Below are 20,960 nucleotides of genomic sequence, written 5' to 3' on the forward strand. Positions count from 1 at the left end.
CTTCAATCAGCGTTCCAAATCTCTTATTCAATACAAAAGTCACTGTACTGTCATGTCAATAAAGCTTGTTTCTCATTTTTAATTCAGATGAAATCAACAGGATAAGAAGATATCCTTCTGTTACATAACTCCTTGTCTAACTAGTGTCTCGAAACTTAACCTGTAAAAAGTGCTATCAATGAAGTATTTCACAATACTGTGAGGAGAAAGCCAAGAGGTAGTCTTGTTATATTTGAGAACTTAAGACCAACAATGCCCTCCCACAAGAAGGTAAAAGTGCTGAGACTCCCTGAAAACAAGGCATCAAAGTGTTGGCCACTGGGTGAATTGCCTCATACAAACCTCTATTACAAATAAGGAGGATAATTATCTGTATCTGTATCTGTATAGCCGGTATAACCACCCTTCGGCGTAACACACCAGCTTCTGTATCTGTATCTATATAGCCGGTATAACCACCCTTCGACGTAACACACCAGCTTCTGTATCTGTATCTATATAGCCGGTATAACCGCCGTTCGGCGTAACACACCAGCTTCTGTATCTGTATCTATATAGCCGGTATAACCGCCCTTCGGCGTAACACACCAGCTTCTGTATCTGTATCTATATAGCCGGTACAATGGCCGTTCCGCGTAACACATCAGCTTTGCAGGCACGCGGCACGGCAGCAGCTGGTTATATCACACCCAACGACCCGTCAGACCTAACTTTTGCACATCTCTGTATAGAAGTATACTGTTCTACAAGTACAAGACCCTCTCCTGGAGTTTACAATGATTATGTTGAGGCGAGACCAACTTGTGCCTTTCCATTTGGACACTCAACTATAAAAGAATTTATCTTCAATCTCCACAATTGTTTCATATCAAAGGACTTCTGCCACCTTGTTGTTAGGATTGATTCATGATCTCGAGATCCTGGGTTCAAATCTGTAGCAGGCCTCAATGTTGTAAAAAGGCATTTTGAATGTCCTCACTCAACTCAGGTGAAAATGAGCTTTAGCTAGGGACATGACGTTCTCTCAATGAGACGTTGTAAGAAAAGAGTAGAAACAGTGTCCTTGCTCCCAGGATTCTAACTCGCGCCAAACCCAGGCTGCTAGACCACAAACCCAGCACCACAAACCACTATGACAAAAGCCCAGAGCCATTGGCATGGTCAGTTTGGCGCTGCCTGAACCCCACTGTTACAATGTAAAGCCAGAGGTCTCATTTCTGAGGACCTCAAAAATGTAAAAGAACCCACCACACTTACTGATAACAGTAGGGTCCTTTCTAAAGCGTCTGAGTGGCTCAAACCTTACAGTCAGCTTTTGTAAGTTAGGCCATGTTGATTTGATTATATGGATGACATCCTCTGGAACCCTAAAACCGATGCAAGTGCGCAAATTAAAAAAAGCTTGACAACAGAATAGCCTTCATTAGAATATGAAATATAACTAAGTTCTAAGGACAGTTCAATTGTATACACTACAAACAGATTCTCCGTTTTGTTTCTCTCACATATTTTTCTCTGACATTTTCCAATATTTTTTTTCTTTCTTTTGCTATGTACTGTATGGTATCTTTTGCTCATTTTGCATCTGCTTTGTACAATTTAAGGGAAAGGTTGAAAACTTTTGAAAACGGCCAGAAATTAATGTATGCACGGATGTCATCCATATAATCAAATCAACCTGGCCTTACTCTACAAAACATGGACCAGGTGTGTTATGCCTTTAGGCAGTTTACCGACAATGTGATGTGAACAAACGCCAGCCAGGCTGCTGTCTCATGTGATATCTGCCGGGTCTTTCCGAACAAAAGACTTGTTATTTTTAAACAAACGTACAATCTGACATATTATGTAACACAACATGGCAACATGCCCCCCTCCCACGACCCGCAAACACACACAGGACACATAAATAAAATCAAACTAACTATGAGCATAGTAGTGTGCCTGTGTTTCTTTGACAGTACTTATGTGCACCATAACTACTGCTGTGAACCCAAAATGTACCCTAACACTTTTGAATCGTCACGGAGTTTACAAAATATCGTCTGCTAGTTGAGCTATTTTTGCCGCGAGCGATTAATCTGAACTTCTCCAACGTTTTCGTATAACTTCCCGACAGTTTTCAGCATAAAAGGATTTCTCAACAAGAGCTTTTAACGTGCCAGACGTAAACACACCCTCTGATGTTCTAAAAACATCTTTAAAAGGGCAATATTTGGGTACAAAATGGAGAAACTCAAAACACACCACACTCACCTTTCGCGCCGAACGTCGTCTGGAGTTTCAAAATGGCGCCCAAAGGTCCCGGATGCGGAAGTGGTTTGTTGACGATCTCCATGACAACGGGAGTAACAACCTGCCGGACCGAACCGCGTTACGTGACTACGTCATATTGTCACCCTGCGCTACAAACAATTTAGTACTTAGTAAACCTATCAAAATCTAGCATTAACCTCTATGTTTTCAATACGAAACTATCAAATTCTGATTTTAAAAAAGATATTAAAGTGCAAATTAGATGGAATTTGACCCCAATATTAATTTTGAAAACGCAAAATAGGCTCGAGCGGATGGATATTTAAGGGTGGTTCGCCCGGGGGGCGTTACCCTAACGGTGATTTGCATAACCACAACAAGCTTTGAGCATGGCAACTTGTCACGCTGTTTGAGTAGCATAGCTTCTCATTCTGATTTCACAGCGATTAATAGATCCCAACCAGGGAAGCCACGATGTCCGTCATGGCTGCTAGGGGCCGGGAACTCACCCGGGAGTCGTTCGGGAGGGCGTCGACGTGGAGCGCGGGCGAGGGCTCGGGCTCCATCGAGGTGCACGACCGACAAGCGGCGGACCAGCTCGCCCTGGCCAGCCGACGGGAAATGGAGCAAATTCAGGTGAGTCACGATCGGCGAAAGTCTGGATTCCTTCGTGGAGAAAGTCCTTACAACTCACACTTGTAATCTGACGAATGTTTGAGTCAAACCTGAGGACTGTAGCCCCTTCTTCAAGTGTCTAAAGCCAGACCGCCCGCCACCCAAATCGGTTACAAGACCACTTGAGAAATAGGAAGAACAAAAAGCGAACTTTGGACAACAGCAGCTGTGAAAGAAACTTTACAACCACCATATACCTCCTGCAGTGTTGATTCTCTACAATGTGCCTTAATTTACAACAAGGAATAAAAGTCTTGAAGAAAGCTAGAGCAATTTCTTTTCGGTACTGATTGACTACTTGAGTGGCAAAGTTGCTTGAGATCAGACCCCAGTTGTTGCCACCACACACCTTCCACTTGACCACACCTGACTTACAGGTAACAACACGTCTCGGTATGGGTGACAGGGCTTCTTATAGTGCGGGTCTAAATTCTTAACTGGCAACCTCAAGTATTGTAACAGTTGTGGCTAGTGCCACATAGGCCAAAAGTTTCAATGTTTCAGTAGCACCTGGGTACAATTTTACAGGGAGGAGTTGCTAGATGAAGAAAGACTGAATGCAGCTATAGGACTTTCCAGACTATAGATGCAGAACACAGTGACTGATGATGAGTTGCTAGCTCTTCCCCTATTTTATGTCCCTTCCAATATACAGGTGCAGCCCCAACCAAGATGCCCTTCTCCAACTTAAAGTATACAACCAGAAAATACCACAGTGACTCCAATTGAAATGTGCACTATTTGCTTGATGTCCACTATGATAAACCTTAAGTACATGCTGAAAGTGATCAAAGTTTGGGTAGGCACCTTAACACACATCTTGGACACTCCTTTGCTTGTATGCAACACCTTAGTGTTTACTTCAATGGTTCTTTCACTATAGAACTGATAGTTTTGAAGACAGGTATGGAAGTTTGACTACAGGCATTTTTTTTTCAGTTTTATCAGTTCCATACTTTTTTTTTACACTAGACTAAGCATAAATCAGGTGTTGGGCAGAGAAACACTCACAGGTGACCTGTTTTGTCACCATGATTAAGTTTCTGTGGCAGAGAGGAATTCTTTAACTGTGTCGTTTCATGCATGTTTGCTGTGAAGCATCCTCTTATCTTATTTATCTCAGTCAATTAAAGGCACTTCTTGCAACAACAGGTGTGATCATGATTATACTTTTACAGTTTTGAACACACCTTTTCACAAAAGTCGCTCATTGCACAAGGAGCACTTTAAAGGTTATTTTCTAATCAAAGAACTTCCAGCAATCAAGTAGAATTTTATTCATCTGGTTCATTTACCTGCTCTGATTAAAAAGAAAGAAGAAAAAAACAGGTCATGAGAGGAATATGAAAAATGTCCACAAAAAACTTGTGTTTCGAAGAGGTTTACTGTAAGTGAAAATTCCCCCCATACAGTGTAAGCTCTAGGTTTTTTTCTAGCAGTTTGCAGTTTTTTCTATAGGACAAAGTTTTGATCAAGAAGTGCCAGCATTCCTTAGCGTGAAAAATCTTTAGATTACGTGTCACAAAAGCTTCCCAGCTGACTCTGTATGAACTTCTTCTACTCCTCAGCTACCAGCGCAGAGTCTGAAATGCCAGCCAAGATATAAGTCACGGTTAAACAAACACCCCGCCCGCTTCAAAGGGCATTCCCCACTCCCCTTAGCAACGCCCCGGCAACGCATCCCACCGCCCGCACGAACCGCGAATGCGCAGAAAAAAGTTTTGACAACACTCACGCACCCCACACGAGGCAATCTAATCTCTCTGATGGTATTGTGTTGGTGGCTCCCTGGGGAGTTGTTACCGCTAATCAATTTCTCCTATTATTACATCCCCCCCACCCACTTCTTTTCATAATGGCGCCATTACCTGAACAAACCAACCCGATTCTATCCCCACTGGTGGTTCTCTAAGTTCCCTTTTCCCATAGCTGTCATTATTTCACCACAATAATGCAGACATAATGAAAATTAATAGCCATTAAATTGACTGAAGTCACTTACTTTTAGTGTTTCCCGGTCGTCAATAGAAGGTGGTTTCTTTTGTATCTGTTGAAAGAAGTCATATTGAACAGATGGCCTCTCTTTTATTAGAGGTACTAAATGTGATTTCCCTTGGTAAATGGTACGGACCTGCTTTTATGTTTGGAGACTAAATGTGTTCTTTTGTTAATTGATGAGAGAAGTGAATTGGGGCTTCCCTTTGTCGTTATTGTAAGTCGGGACACCTCTATAGGAGAAACCTAACAAAAGCCTTAACAGCAAAAAACACAAACCACAGGAAAGTAGAAATGTGCAGGACAGAAGTTTGAATGTAATGCACCATCTGTACCTTTCCCTCCTATCAATACATTAATCGTGGATAGTTGTAATTTTAAAGATTCTTTGTTTGGAAAACACCCTTAAAATCAAACAGGAGCTAGGCAACAATAGGATACAACATAGAGATACAAAAATACCTATTTAAGGGTGACAAGAGTTAAGTTTTTACTTGTCAAGCTTGTCAGCACTATAAGACTTGCATTTCAGCAAGTTGACTTTGAAATAACTCAAAGAACGTTCATTTGAGGAGAGTCAAGGAAACAAAAAATTTAATCTAAAAGTCAGCCCTCTGAGACTTTTATTTCAACAAGTTGACTTTGAAATAACTCAAAGAACATTAATTCATGAATAAAGACTCTTTCTACACAACTAATGCTTTATTCTCACCGACATTTCTGTGACAGTCTGTCACCTTCTTCAGGGCAATTCTGACTGGTTCACATTGTACTGCAGGACAGACGCCACTGCTCACAAAACGCAAATTCACGAACGTTAATCTATGTTTTGCAGAGACTGAAGGGGACAAGTCGCGGGCGCAGCGTGGTCTCCAGTCAGCTGTACCGCCCTCGGTCCTCCCCGACCGGTGGGAATCGAACCCTGTGCCGGGACCAGCGGGAGGTGCGGAGCGCCCACAGCACCAGGACCGGCTCGGCTGTCTCACAGGCGGACAGGATCCAGGACTGGCTCAACAAGAAGTCTGTGCAGGGCATCCAGGTGGGTACAACCTTCTCTTATTGAACTATAATTATATCCTACACAAAAATTGGACTCACCCAAATTTTCGACTGAACAGCACCAGTCTTTGTCAAGGAATGAACAATCCACTGCTGTCCAGGTTAGAAAAACTCTTCCTTTCTTTTTCATTGCCATGTTGTGTTGGCGCAGTTAGGGTGTTTGGTTCAGAAGTCAGAGATCCTGGGTTTGAATCCCCTGGCATGCTACCAATGTTGTGCTCTTGGGAAAGGCACTTTTTGTACTTCACCCAGGTGTAAAAATGGGTACTTTTCCGGGCATCCAGGTGAATACAACCTGCTCTTCTTGTTCTCTTATCAGCAGGTAACACTTTGTGGGTGAGATAGTCAAGTGGACACAAATTCTAGAGATGACAGGATGATAAAACTCTAATTCAGCTCAATAGCATTGACTTATGGCTCAAAGGGTCCCATTTGATAACGACTGTCTCATTCGCAAGCTTTTGTCACCATGGAGTGGGAAAAAAAGAACATGTTAGCTGTTTTAAAACCAAAGACATGTAATGAAACAAGTGGACTGAATAAATTGATAGCACAGACATTAATTGTGTAAAAGGGGATAAAGAATTCAGCCATATGATCCATGTCCTTGATCCAGTTTTTCCAAACAAGAAAAAAGCAACACTGGTACCATTTGTAATTATTGTACCCACATGACATTGTTTTATTTGATGGTGAAGAGCTACAATCACAAACACACCTGTTCGTTTGATAGGCTAGCAAACGTACTCAGACAGAAAAACAACTTTAACCAATACGTTTGATAGAAAAGACGTCCAAATAAAGTAACTTCTTCCACAAAGACCATCTGAACTCCGTCACCATACGGGTCAGTTTGTGTGTAAACGCACACTTCTTTAATTAACGGCAAGCGAACCGTAGCTTTCCTATATTTGTCTTACCGTTTAACTTTACGCATTGTGCACATATAGGTCAATATTCCTTTTAGGCGCGCATTTCTAATGAATACATCGTCTCAATTAGCGCTACAGATACCTCGCGTGGATGTAACGAGGATCTGACACGGTTCAGGTCCTGAATGAGACCCGTGTGGCCCCTTAGTTTACCTTTACTCCCCATCTGATACAGTATCTTTCGCTTCTTTGTTGGGGATATTTTGATTGGATCGGTGTTGTTTTGGCAAGGCTTGCTCTTTGCAAACGTGGCTTAGTTGCAAGCGTCGTGTTTATGATACAAACAGGTTGACTCGAACACCAGCAAGCCTTCGACAAAAACAGGACATATGTGCAAAGAACACTCTCGATGTCAAGCCAAGGAAATCTGTATTGTTGAATTAGATATGACATCAAAACGTTTACCTTGATCGGTTAGGATTACTAGCCAGGGAAACTTTTGTGTTCTACGCTTTGGTAATAAACACCTTTTTCAATGGCGTCAGGCGCACGCAGCGAACCCTGACAGTGTTGCTATGTCAACCCGAAGTGGGATGGGAAACAAAAAATAAATTTCAAGGCCAGTGTGCCTGACACAAAATGAGTTATTGGTCTTACATTACTTAAACATTTTGTAAATATCAGACGCATTGTTAGGGTATGCATTAGTATAAACACCCTTTTCAATCAGGCATCGAGCCTTCTCAAAGGCAATAGGCGCACACAGCGAACGCTGACAGTGTTGCTATGTCAACCCAAAGTTGGATGAGAACCAAAAAATTAATTTCAAGGCCAGTGTGCCTTACACAAACTGAGTTGAGCCCACGCCGCAAGAACAATGTTTTGCTAGGTCAACACAAAGTGGGACGGACAAATAGATTTACAAGGGCGGTGGGGCAGACTCAAAATGTCAGTTATGTGTCTATATCACACACATTGTTAAGGTACAATTTAGTAAAAACACCCTTTTCAATGGCATATGAAGCCCATGACGCAAACCCCAATGCTGTTGCCAGGTCAACAGAAAGTGATTATAAGACGGAAAACAAAAAATAGATTTACAGGGGTGCCTGACTCAAAATGAGTTATGCGTCTTGCAATACTTTAACATTTCGTAAATATCTAGGGAAAAACAGCTGTGCCTTTTCATTAAAAAAGTCAGCAATGCTAGGGACATGAAAGACCACATAACACTCTCACTTGGCAGTGTGATGTTTCATTAGAATTTCAAACACACGGTTGATCGACAGTGCCTTTGTACTTGAGTCAATTGTCTCAAAGTCCATCTGAAAATGTAATTCTTGTTTTCAGCAATAGTTGTTCTAGAACAACACAAGGTCAGAAGGGCATATGTCACCGTGGCCAGGAGTGGGTCAAGTAGAATCAGGATAGAGGCATCATGTTTGCGGATATGATAGACTTTATTCGGAGCTCTGGTAGACACGTCTTTCCTTGTCGCAGTCTCTCGGTCGAATCCCCGTACCCTCATACGTGTCACATCCCAACCCCTCTACATCTGTTCCCCACTCCACGGGTGTTATCAATTGCTGTCACCTCGTGACACATGGCCCCTTCCATGGTACCCAAGTGACCCAGCTACAGAAAAATGCCCAAGTCACGACCTTGCCAGAAGGCATAGCAACTCAGCTATCCATTTTTAGAACTTGGTGGAGTGAAATAACTTGATGCCTTTCCCATGGCAAGGAATGTCAGAAATCAAACCTGTGATCCTTCGATCTTATTGTAAGCATGCACACTGTGTCAAACCATGAAATACAACATGTATGATTGTGTAAAATATTTTCTCATCTTGTTCTACAGGAAAAGTACGACCCAAGCAGTAAAGACACAAAACGGATGTACTCACAACTACTGAAGGAAGAGGACACATTTGTACAGGTGAGCATGCTTGAAACACCTGTGGTAGTCATGGCAACAAGAACTCTTGAGACCAGTCAAGGAAAACATGAATGCACTGTACATAACAGCAATGTTAGAGGATAGAGTGACCGTTTTGGCATCTTTAAATTAAATTAGCTCACTGATTGTGACAGAGGAGACAGGCGCTTTGTATCAGTTTTTATAAGACTTCATTATACCGAAATTCTGCTTGCTTTTTTACCATAAACGCAAAAAACAGACCACAGCTTAACGTCCCGTCCTAAGGACTGTGATCCTTTCTGGTAGCGTGCATGTAGCTTGATTCAAACTTTATTCCATACAAACTCCAAACCTCTTGGTCAGAGGAAGGGTTGCCAATCCGCGGACTATACACACAATAATTGTGGAAAAAACACAATACAGATTGTCCTTATCTCCTGCTCCAGGGTCTGCAGTCCATGGTAGATTACAAGAGTTTCCTGGACCTGAGAAAGCGAGAGATTCTCCACAAGAAGTGGGAGGAGCGGGTTCACGACCCCCTGCGGAGGGAGATACGGAGGGAGATGAGCGGCCCGACCTACCCGGAACTCGACAGGACGAAACGAACGCTGCACCAGAAGTACCTCGACTATCACAATAAAAAGGCAAGCAATTGTCTTTCACTTACTAATGATTGAATGATAGCATCTTTTGTACATTCATGCCCTATCAAGCATGCAAATACAAAGTCTTAAAAAAGTACAATCATAGTGTCCGGACTCATTATACTTATCTAAAACATGGGTTCTAAACCTACTCTATCGACTATCACAATAAAAAGGCAAGCAATTTCTTTTACTTTTCTTGCTGATACTACTGTATATACAGTCATGTACAATTTACCTGTGGTTGGTAACCATGGGGTAACCTATAACTGTTGTTTAAAAAGCAGGTTATTTATAGGGGTATCAAGACAACGGACTGTTGACTCAATTTGCAGTACTTTCATTATATAAAGAACACTGCCTTTTGAAACAACCGCCTGTCATCTTGATACCCTTAAATACCCTATTTTTAAGATCAACGGAAATAGGTTACCCTGCGGATAAAGGTGAACTAGCGTTAACTTGGAGACCTCTTTTCAGTCCTTGGTAGGGCATCTTGGTTGGGGCTGCACCCGTCTTTTAGAACGGACGTAAAATGAAGGTGCCTTGACCATGTTAAAGGGGAAGGGCTAGCAACCCCTCCCTGTCAAAATATACCCTGCCACTGAAAAAGCAAGGACACTTGCTGCCCTATGGTACTACAAAGGTCTGAACAAACATACAAATTCATGTTTTTTTTGTATATTACATAAGAAACACAGCATTCTAGAATATGGATAATGTTTGCAGTTGACTCCTACTAAATTTAAGACTGTTTTCCCCACAACAGGGTACAGTGTTCCTAGACACCATGTCTCCTAAGGAGTACGACCCCCTCATTCTCATCAGCAACAGGCCACAGCCTCTTAAGGTAAGTTCAGACTTATATAGTAGAAAGGTTTCTTACCCTTACCACTTTGGCTTTCTTGTGTACCAGATTGTGTGTAGGTCTAAGGCATGTAGGAATAGTACTGATATTTATGTCATACATGGGCCATGATAACTCTCGATAATGAGTGTCCTAAACCGGGTGATATTTTGAGTTATCAAGTGGTACATGTACCACACAGGCTTCCATCGAATAATTCAAACACACTCCGCAACAAGTGTTCTGCTATCCAAATTTTTGATTACCAGATTCAGACATTGGAATTTGCGTTCTTACAACCTTTGTTCGAGGACACCAAATTTTCTCCACTTTTGGTGCATTTTGTATTAAAATGTGTGTGTCTACAGGTGTGTACATATGACATCTGTATAGATCACAGATATCTATAACTTTCAACTCTAATAGTACTGCTGTGATGTTTACTAAAGATGTTGATATTTTTCCCCCAGGCACAGACATCGTTGTTAAGAGATCCGCTCATATCTCAGGGCAGAGAGAGGACAGATGAGGACAGAACTGTTATAAGATGTCTCACAGGTAAGACTACATTTCTGCAAGTTGTAGTTACGATCAGCATGTAGATGCCATGCACTCTTACCATGTATGAAGACAAGTTAATGTCAAAACTGGTCAGTATTGTCAGTCGCCAAAAAGGTCTGAATTTCATAACATATTATTCAGGGGTGCCTAAGCATTTGCACGATCCCTATGAAATTCGTACGAATATTATGTGATACACACGAATCACTATGCGAAAACGCACGAATATTATGAAATTGGCACGAATCACTATGCGAAATCGTACGAATTTTATGAAATTCGCACGAATCACTATGTGACACACACGAGCCTTATGTGATTTGCACGATCCTTATGCGAAATTGCGCAACCACTGGCGGGGTCACGTGACAAACGGAGCGGGATTTTCAAGATGGCGGCTTCGCCGCTTCGGCGACTGAAAATACGATGTAACACGCCGAAATGAAGCTAAACAGTAGCTCACAGGCTATCAAATACATCTTTGCGACGGTAAATGTCCATTCCATGCCTTGAAATATAAATATCTTGGGTAGAAACGCTCAAAATCATGCCTCCTCCCTGCTCCCGGCCGCCGTTTTTGCATAAGGATCGTGCAAATCACATAAGGCTCGTGTGTGTCACATAGTGATTCGTGCGAATTTCATAAAATTCGTACGATTTCGCATAGTGATTCGTGCCAATTTCATAATATTCGTGCGTTTTCGCATAGTGATTCGTGTGTATCACATAATATTCGTACGAATTTCATAGGGTTCGTGCAAATTCTTAGGCACCCCTGTTATTGAAAAAAATGTTCTTTGGTTACATTAAAATGATAGATTTAACAATGAAAGTTAACAGCATGGGCTCCCCAAGAAAAAAAGAAAAACCAATGAAAAATATTACTCTGTTATTTTTTTGTCTAAGCTGATGAGGATTGGACTATCACAATTTCGAGGATCAGAAATTGTTGTGACTCGAGTCATTTTTCTATTTTTAATTCTTTATCCATCTTTGCAGGTAAAACCCTTTCGGAGCGTGAGGTGGAGCAGCACCGGTTGCCGCAGCTCCCCCTAGTGCCCCTGGGTAGGCATGGCACCGAGTGTCAGACCTGGCTGGCCATGCCGCTCACAGACATCAACAGTGACACACGGCTCAAGAGCAGGTCAGTACAGTTTCTATACATGCACTTACTCTGACCATTCCCTGTAGATACTATGATTGTATACACTGTATATATTGTTTTAGGCGACTTTTTATGTACTAAGAATATTGTTGGGCAGCCCTGGCTCTGTGTGTGCTGAAAAGTAAAACCAATAAAGAAATAAATACAGTAACAGCAAGGAAATTTACTGCCCTATGTGCTACTAGGAAAAAAGAGCCTCAGTTTTATGTATTACTCCATCAGAAGGCACAGTGTTTAAGAATAATTCACTGTTCAGCACCAAGGACAGGCATGAGTTCAGCACCACATTAGCCTTGGGTATTCAAAAGAGTGGTTATTCGGTAAATCTAGATGAAAATTAATGAAAGAATCAGTGCTGACAGTTCTCTTCTTCAAATTTCTACAAATAAAAGTATAAAACCTAAAAGAGAAACAAAAATTGATAACTTTAAATGTTATACAAAAATCTTGGTTCAAGTCTTCTGTGAAATAGACTACCCAGTTGTCTGCTTCTCTTCATATGTCTGAATGAAAACAAACTATAGAAAAGATTTAGTGGCAGTAACATGTTCTAGAACACTATTTACATATTTTCAAACATTGTTATTGTGGTGGATTTCCATTGTACAGATAAAACAAATGGGTTCCTTAAAACGACAATTCATAGTAAGTCTTAAGTTCAGTTTATGCATTGTTACAAGGTGACATATGACATGAAACCCCAGTATTGTACACTCAACATGTTTAGATAGGTAAAGGTAAAGGTGACCCCTTAAAGACAGTTGGTTGTTTTTTGCTGTGTCTTAAGGGCAACAATCCCATTCTGCCACCTTTAAAGTTAATGCCCCAACCCAAGTCTGGTACCCATTCTTTCACCTGGGGGGAATGAGACATGAGAATTGCTATGTAAAGTGCATTTCCCAAGGGCGCCATGTTAGGGGACCTTCGGGGCCAAACACCCAAACCATTACGCCAACATGATCCCACAATCAACATGTTTAACCTGTGTAAATCTATATTACAGGCGGAGAATGCATGGAACCTACAGTACCAGCCACTTCGACTTCCCCACCACCTGGGCGGCACAACACGACGAGCCCTTCTCACTGGTGATGGAGGAATGGGAGAATGACAAACGGTCCCTGTACGGCCACCAGAGATTACCCTTCGCTGCAGTCGCTCCGGTCACCTCTTGATGCTTCTAGTGTTAGTGTTACCGATTCTTTAGTTATTGTTGTTGCTCTTGAACTAGTTTACCTGTAATATCCAACACAAAAATTGGACTGAACAGCACCAGTCTTTGTCATCAAGGAATGAACAATCCACTGCTGTCATGACTTCCTGCAACTTATGATCCACTACTCACTGAGTCACGAGTTCTATCTGCATAACGTGACGTCACGGCAGCAGTGGATTGTTCATTCCTTGACAAAGACTGGTGCTGTCCAAACTAGTTGAAGAATGACTTCTACCAACACAGATGAACTTTCAAGTTGTTGTCGCTCCCGTCACCTCGTAACGCTGCTAGACTTAAAGTCGAGGTGTTTTACCGATTCTTTAGTTATTGTTGTTGTTGTTGCACTGAAAACAGGGATGTATCCAGGGATGGAACTTTGGTTATAGGGACGGGGGAAAATTCACCGCTTCTGTCCGACAATTCAATTTCCGTAAACTTAAAATGATACCCGTGGTTCTGTCCCAGGACAGAAATTTGCTAGTTGGGACGGACAAAATTTCTCACTGTCCATTCAAAAATCTTAACTTCATGACATGAAGTTGATAACAATTTAGTCCCATCAGCTTTGATTGGCAGATTCTACAAGGAAAATTAACAAACAATATGAGTGGGATGGAAAAAAAATATCAAAGTTGGAGACAGCACTGCACTGAATGTTAAAGAAATATGAGATTTTTTTTTGACATGAAAATGGTGAAAAAAATGCTATAAGCATGAGGGCTAATATTGCACACGGGACATTTTCAAGTGTCCAGATGTCATTGTCTATCACTACAGCAAGGCCATACCAATGAACTTTTCAGCATACGGATTTTTAAAAAATGATCCTTAGCTGGAAAATCAAGATGAAAACAGACTCTAGGTGGAAAGCCTGGTCCTTGATATCATACACTGTATCAATGAGTGAATATAGCAAGGTTCAAGGTTTCCTCCGTATGTTCTTTTCATATTGAATGCTTGCAGTTTTGTTTTGCCAAGAAATGTCCGAGGACCAAGCAAGTAAACTAGTGTGGCCTAATATAAGTAGTCTCATATTAAGTCAGACTCATTTCTTGTCAGGAAAATAACATCGCCAAGTTTGTATATTCAGAAGGGTGCCAGCAGTTGCAGCGAGCTCAGAGCAGTTGCCTTTGCCATGTGTTATTGTAGAAAAAAACAATGTTTTTGTTGCCTGGTTTATATTTGTAATAATGCTGCTACTACCATAAGATGGGAATGTTTTGTAAAATTATTCTACTACTTGTACTATAGTTATACACCAACAGATTTGTCTGAAAAAACATGTTTGTAACACAATTCATTTAATTGGTCCTTACACCAAGTCTGAAATATTCTAGAATACAACATGCAAGTTCAAGAAATTGTAAAAACTTATAAATTGCTGTACAATGGAGTTTATCTGTATCTGCATTCTTATCCCTTTTTTACTTTCATCTTATTGAAGGATGCAACTATGCAATAAGAGAAATTGCTGCTATTTCATTTGTTTGCAAGCTGACAAGTCAATACGTTATAGTCTATATTTTGTTTGCAACCACCATGCAATTTGTACATACAGGTTTGTAAAAAGGACATTTTGCATTGAATTTCACAATTTCATCTGAATAAAAAAATGTTACAGAAATAATTTTGCTGTGTTGTCTGCTTCAGAATAAGTCTGATTAAGCAATTATTGTCCAATAGATACTACAATTCTAGAAAGTTATCTTAGGAAAAACTGGAAAATAGAACGGATAGAGACAGACCGAATTAGCCAATTTATAACAAAATCTGCAACTCATCAAACAGAGCAATGAAAAAATAATAAAATGTCCACATAAAAATGTGCAGAAACCCAGGTTTCTATCCAAAAAGAACTATTCCATCTTTCACACTATATCTCAAATCTGAGAATACAATAATACATAATCATTATGCCCAGTTCTTCGTACTTGTGCTAGCAGAGAACAGACCTGGGCGCGACAGTGTGGCGGAACCGCCCAGGCCTCTTTGGGGGGTCCTCGAGTCCATCAGCTGTTGGAGGGTGGCCTTGTCCAACATTAGCAGGTGCCTGTCCGAAATGCCTTCTTCTGTGTTATCACACACAGTTGATCTGCAGTAAGAAAGACTGGCATTCAACCTCTACTAGTGCATCAGTATGTCCTGTCACCTTCCCCTCAATACAAGTAAATCATCATAAGGCCAAACCAATTCTATTTGTTGTTTCTCAAATTTCCCGACCCTATTTTTTCCAATTTGAAAAAAAAAACTTTCAAATTGATGGCCATACCTTGTGTTGACAAAATTTCACAGCCTCTCCTTTCTCAAATTAACTATAGGCCTCAAATTCCAGTAGCTGTACGTGCCTATTTTGGACGATACGTTTATAATTTTCTTCAAACTTTGAACTTTGATACCAGGAACCCCCTAATTAACTGTAACTTGAGTAAGCCCCTTGATCTCTCCTACCCCCGACTTTTGGCAAAGTTTTTTTTTTTTTTTTCGACCGACCGACCCAATTTTTTCTGAAAGAATCCGAGAAACAACAAATGAAATTGGTGTGGCCTAACCGCATGACTGCAGCAGCGGATTGTAGGTGCCAGATAACCTATATCTCCCCCCGTCTCTGTCCAATGTTGGACAGTGAAGCTCAAATGGACACAGCCATTTCTACCCCTGTTGCAAAGGAATCCGGCTCTGAGTCCAGGATTTTTAATTTGTTCATCGAAACGGAGTGTCCCAGAAACACTGTGTGCGTGTTTTGAGATACTTTTCGCATGTTCCCAACGTCACGTTTGTGAAGCTGCAGTAGACAGGCCCATTCCGTGAACAAGGGGAACAGAATTTACGTTGCAGTTCTATAATATTATAAAGTATATGTTTTCCAATATATTTTTTTTCCAATCTACAGCATGTATTTACTCATTTTGTAGCTGCTTTGTATGATTTACAGCTGTATTTTTGAAAAAAATGTTTCTCTTTGGAACAGGGTAGAAATTGATGTCTTCCATATAATCAAATCAACATAGCCTTAATAATACAAAAGAGAAAACAGGCCCTACATTTCCTGCTCCTTCTGTTTGAGAAGCTGTCCCAGCTGCAGACTGTCCCGTCGGGTGTCGACCCCTCGGTACCCGAGCCAGTTCTGCGCAGCCTCCCTCCTCCTCCCCATCTTCCATAGCAACAGGGTGTGGTTGTACATGGCAACCGTGCTGTCTTTAAGGTGGGGAAAATAACAGGGGACTTTAGATTAGGACCAGTGCAATAGCCGTGCGGGTAGAGTGTTCGCCTTACATTCGATAGTCCCCACCTCATCAAGAGGGTCGGGGACCATGGTTGCCTCTAGCACAAGTCTCCTCCCTCCCTCCATCCACCCATCCATCCACCCAAACCCACACACTGCTTTTTCTGCTTAGCACTTGAAGCATTTGGTAGTTGAACACACACTGTGACACAGCACTACTAGTGGACTTAGTAGCCCCCTGCTGTAGTTATTGCACATTGTATGGCCCAGGGATACTGAAATTGAAATGGGTGCCGCCCTATGCACCAACTGTCTCTCTCCTTATCTCTTTATGTGGTTAAACATTGCACCTTCGAGTCATTGTTAAAATCTAAGAATCACCTGGGTTCGACTGTACACTCAGCCTGAGGCACTGGAGAGCGGCCTGCAGTTTCTCCTGACCAATCAGCATCAAGCCCTTGTTCTGGTAAGCCTCGGACTTCAGCAGCAGGAGTGTTCTCGTGACCTCTGACCCCTTAGAGGTGGAACCACTTTCAGGGACTATTGGGAGAAAACCTGTAACAAAAAAGGTAATTTAAATAAGACCCACTTTTATCACCCCCAAGCTAAGGGCACAACCCACCGTAAATGCAACTACGTGCTGTATACGTTGGAATCTGTTGGGATCCGTAAGTGGTAAGTACCGCCTTCGTACGAACTCGTAGGGAATCCGACGGATTTTGGAGCACGCAGACACGCCGTAGAACTTTACCTGCAGGCAAAACTTTGTGTGCTATCGGGCTGTGGAGTCGCCCCCTGTACGTGCCAGTACGGGCGAGGCGCCAGCCCCGTGTAGAGCCTGAACGTTTTCAGAAATACGTGACGGACGTGGCCTCCAAAAAAAACCTACGCACAAATTGCACGTATGGCGGGTTGTACCCTTATCTTTAGTAAGAGCTTTGACACAAATGTGGGTGGCATATAGCGGGCAAAAAGTCAAAAGGTCACAGGCTTGATTTCTCAGGCAAGTCTCTTTAATTGACTAATGACTTCTCGGGAAAGGCACGTAACATGAGTTTCCTCACTCCACTCAGGAGTAAGAATGGGGAAATAAAAGGTGGTGGGAGGAGAGGGTTGGGCTCGCCCTTCCAATACTGTGGATAACAACCTAGCCTGACTACAATCGCGCTCCTAGCGGCCGGCCCTACAATTGCCGCCACCCTCGGTGAGGGGGTCATTAAGCCCAGCCGGCGAGAGCTTGTGTAAACACAGGCTAGATAACAACCCACTACCCCTACAGCCTCAAAAAGGCTATGGAACTACCTTTACCTTAATCTTTTTACCATGGTCACAAATGCTCAAGCCACTGCAATTAAGACAAATTCTGGCAACCAAACCTTTATAGTCATTTATGAAATAAGAGTACATGAAATGAAATGTAATCATGTCATATCTGGCATAGGAAACTAATGTTTGACAGACCTTCCTCAGTTCTTCTTCTCTTCTGGGTAGGTTGTGTAGAATCTGTTCTCTTGTCTGTTTTGTCACCCGTATCGGGTTCCACAGGTATGATGTCATACAGCATCTTTAGCAGCCTGAAACAGACAGAAATGTAAAGTTAACTTGTAAAAACTTTTGTAAAGTATTTGATAACATGTTAACAAACAGTAATAAATCTTACAATCAAAAAGTTATAATTCACACTACATCAAAGATCACACAGCTTGATAGGACTGTAATCTCAAACTCTCATTAAACGTAATCTATATAGTATTACAAACTTCTCTGCTTAGCACTCAGCATTTGGGAAAGAGTATGGAAGTTAAACACACATCACTCCCAGCGGACTAGCCCCCTGCTGTAGGGGCTTGCACAAATGTGTGTGGCCCAAGGGCTACAGAAATGGAGATGGGCACCACCCCTAAGCATCTACATAGATGTACACTTTAATGTACAAACCTTTCGTTTTCCACAAATGCTAAAACCATCTTATTGTTTCTGGACAACAGACATATAGTAGTGCTTCCAATAATTATACACCATCAATCCACAAATTATATTTACTGACACAGAAGTATACAAAGTATACATGTATGATAAAAGAGAACAAACTCAAACTCCCCACCTGTCATAGCAGATAACGGCTTCCTGGTACTCCTCTAGTCTGTACAGAGCTTCCGCCTTGTACATCAATGGCAGAACACTTTTCAATCGAACACTCTTCGTTTCCGTATTTTGCTCAACACTCTGCATCCCTTCCTGTTCGCTCGGTTCTCTGGCTCTCTTCTTACTCATCTTTTTACCAGCAGTTCTCTCTTCAGAGTCCTCATCTGAATCAAACAGATCGTCACCGCTGTCGCAACGATTGCTTGGAGGAGTAACGGGGTCTTCAACGAGTTTCAAAGAATCATGGGAAGTGTGCACTGCATCATGGGATAGGCCGGAGGAATCGTGGGATGGATTGAGCGAGTACGTGTCAGTCCGCCATTGGTTGTTGGGAGGGATTTTTGTCAGCAGTTTGTCGCAGACGGCTATGGCGTCCTCGTATCTCTGAGCCTTGAGCAGGGAGAGCGAAGCTTCACAGTACACAGTTTGGAGGTCCAGTGGGGGAAAGGGGGTTCCTGGTGTTAATGGCTGATGAAGAAAAAACATCAGATGTGAAAAATTTCTTTATCTTCTACATTCTCAAGCTCTTTTTATGTTGAACAACAAACCTGTATCAGCGGCCACCTTTGCATAGCGACCACCTTGCCATTGGGGTCCCTTAGATTTTTCCTATTGACCTAAGCATTAAGAAATACTATATAGCAGCCACCTGTCCAACGTGGCCACGGCTACACAATTTCCGGTCCCGTAGATACAGAAACACTGCCCTTTGTGACCATACAGCGGTCGTATGTCATCCTGCGCCGGGTTTCAAATCGTAGTTTGCGAGGCCGAGAATTTGGAGTTCTTGACAGGGTCATTTTGGCTATAGCAGAGGGTATGCCTGCCTTGAATATTAGAGTGCAAATCTTTTTTTTACCAACATTCCGCATGGCAATATCAATTTTCCGTAGATTTCTGCAGGGTCGGTTGAATTCTGAGACCTTTCGAGACAATGTTACTTGGTTAGAAAGATTAGTGGGTACTGAAAACGTGTGTGGTCAATTGATCTAACATTTTCTCTATAGTGGCCACCTGTCTATATTGGCCACATTTCTCCAGTCCCTTTAGAGGCTGCTATAGACAGGTTTGACTGTACACAGCAAATGTTGCAGGAAACAACAGCACTTGCAAATTGTATCTGAGGCAGGCTATGGTCACTAACAACTTAACGTTAACTACACACACTACATACCTGCATCCGAGGCAGGGCCACTAACAACTTAACGTTAACTACACACACTACATACCTGCATCCGAGGCAGGGCCACTAACAACTTAACGTTAACTACACACACTACATACCTGCATCCGAGGCAGGGCCACTAACAACTTAACGTTAACTACACACACTACATACCTGCATCCGCGGCAGGGCCACTAACAACTTAACGTTAACTACACACACTACATACCTGCATCCGCGGCAGGGCCACTAACAACTTAACGTTAACTACACACACTACATACCTGCATCCGAGGCAGGGCCACTAACAACTTAACGTTAACTACACACACTACATACCTGCATCCGAGGCAGGGCCACTAACAACTTAACGTTAACTACACACACTACATACCTGCATCCGAGGCAGGGCCACTAACAACTTAACGTTAACTACACACACTACATACCTGCATCCGAGGCAGGGCCACTAACAACTTAACGTTAACTACACACACTACATACCTGCATCACTGGTGTGTCCAGAGCAGCTGCCAACAAGTCCACATACCTCTGTGCAGCTGCCTCATACCTGTAGAGGTAAAGATTAAAGGTCTTTCACCATTGAATATACTGTATTATACATAAAGACAATTCTATCTCTACCAGATAAGATTTACCCTGGGAAACCAGCTCGAGAAGCTTCGCAAATAAGAGTTACCGATCCCCTGCCTAACCCGCGCCCTCCCGCCTCTATGCACCCGCCCCACTACCAGCTGGCCCCACTTACGCCGGTCCCCAACTATCACGTGTATAGTTTGGGGCCAGCTGGTTCGTGGGCCGGCGGGTGTTAGGCGGCGGGTGTTCCGTGCACGCGTGTTGCAGTGATCGGTAAACTTTGTGTGCCTCGTTAGGAGTCTGCGTTTTCCCAGGGTAGATATGATTGGAGATTACTTTTCGAGTGTCATCCATCACACCAGAATGAACTGGCAGAACAATTCAATACAAGTGCATCTAACAAGAAAAAACAGTTGAACGTGTCAAAGTCACTAACTCGTAAGGTAATACCAGGGGACCAAAATCAAACTTGACCTTTGTCTTCACAACCTCTACCCGCATACCAAATATCATCGTAATACATCCAGAGGATCTTGAGTTATGTTGACCACAAATATCCGGACACACAGACAGACACACAGAGAGACAAAAAACAGACACACAGACAGACACACCAAACA

At 42.3% G+C, this 20,960-nt stretch overlaps 2 protein-coding genes across 2 annotated transcripts; one reads left to right on the forward strand and one right to left on the reverse strand.

The window, feature by feature from the left end:
- Positions 1–2,563: 2,563 nt before the first annotated feature.
- Positions 2,564–13,572, forward strand: LOC118422373 (protein FAM228B-like). The gene is made up of 8 exons (XM_035829892.1): positions 2,564–2,892; positions 5,762–5,965; positions 8,718–8,795; positions 9,224–9,421; positions 10,191–10,271; positions 10,712–10,826; positions 11,829–11,973; positions 12,998–13,572. Exons 1-8 carry the CDS (start codon positions 2,731–2,733, stop codon positions 13,167–13,169), a joined length of 1,155 nt encoding a protein of 384 aa, XP_035685785.1. The 5' UTR covers positions 2,564–2,730; the 3' UTR covers positions 13,170–13,572.
- A 1,543-nt stretch (positions 13,573–15,115) lies between these two features.
- LOC118422374 lies at positions 15,116–20,853 on the reverse strand. The gene is made up of 7 exons (XM_035829894.1): positions 20,810–20,853; positions 20,248–20,314; positions 18,538–19,046; positions 17,895–18,007; positions 16,815–16,988; positions 16,252–16,405; positions 15,116–15,302 (listed from the first exon to the last, which is right to left on the reverse strand). Exons 1-7 carry the CDS (start codon positions 20,851–20,853, stop codon positions 15,122–15,124), a joined length of 1,242 nt encoding a protein of 413 aa, XP_035685787.1. The 3' UTR covers positions 15,116–15,121.
- Between the last annotated feature and the right edge of the window lie 107 nt (positions 20,854–20,960).

Source organism: Branchiostoma floridae, chromosome 9 (assembly GCF_000003815.2).
Source record: "Branchiostoma floridae strain S238N-H82 chromosome 9, Bfl_VNyyK, whole genome shotgun sequence".
Classification (NCBI taxonomy): Eukaryota; Metazoa; Chordata; class Leptocardii; order Amphioxiformes; family Branchiostomatidae; genus Branchiostoma; species Branchiostoma floridae.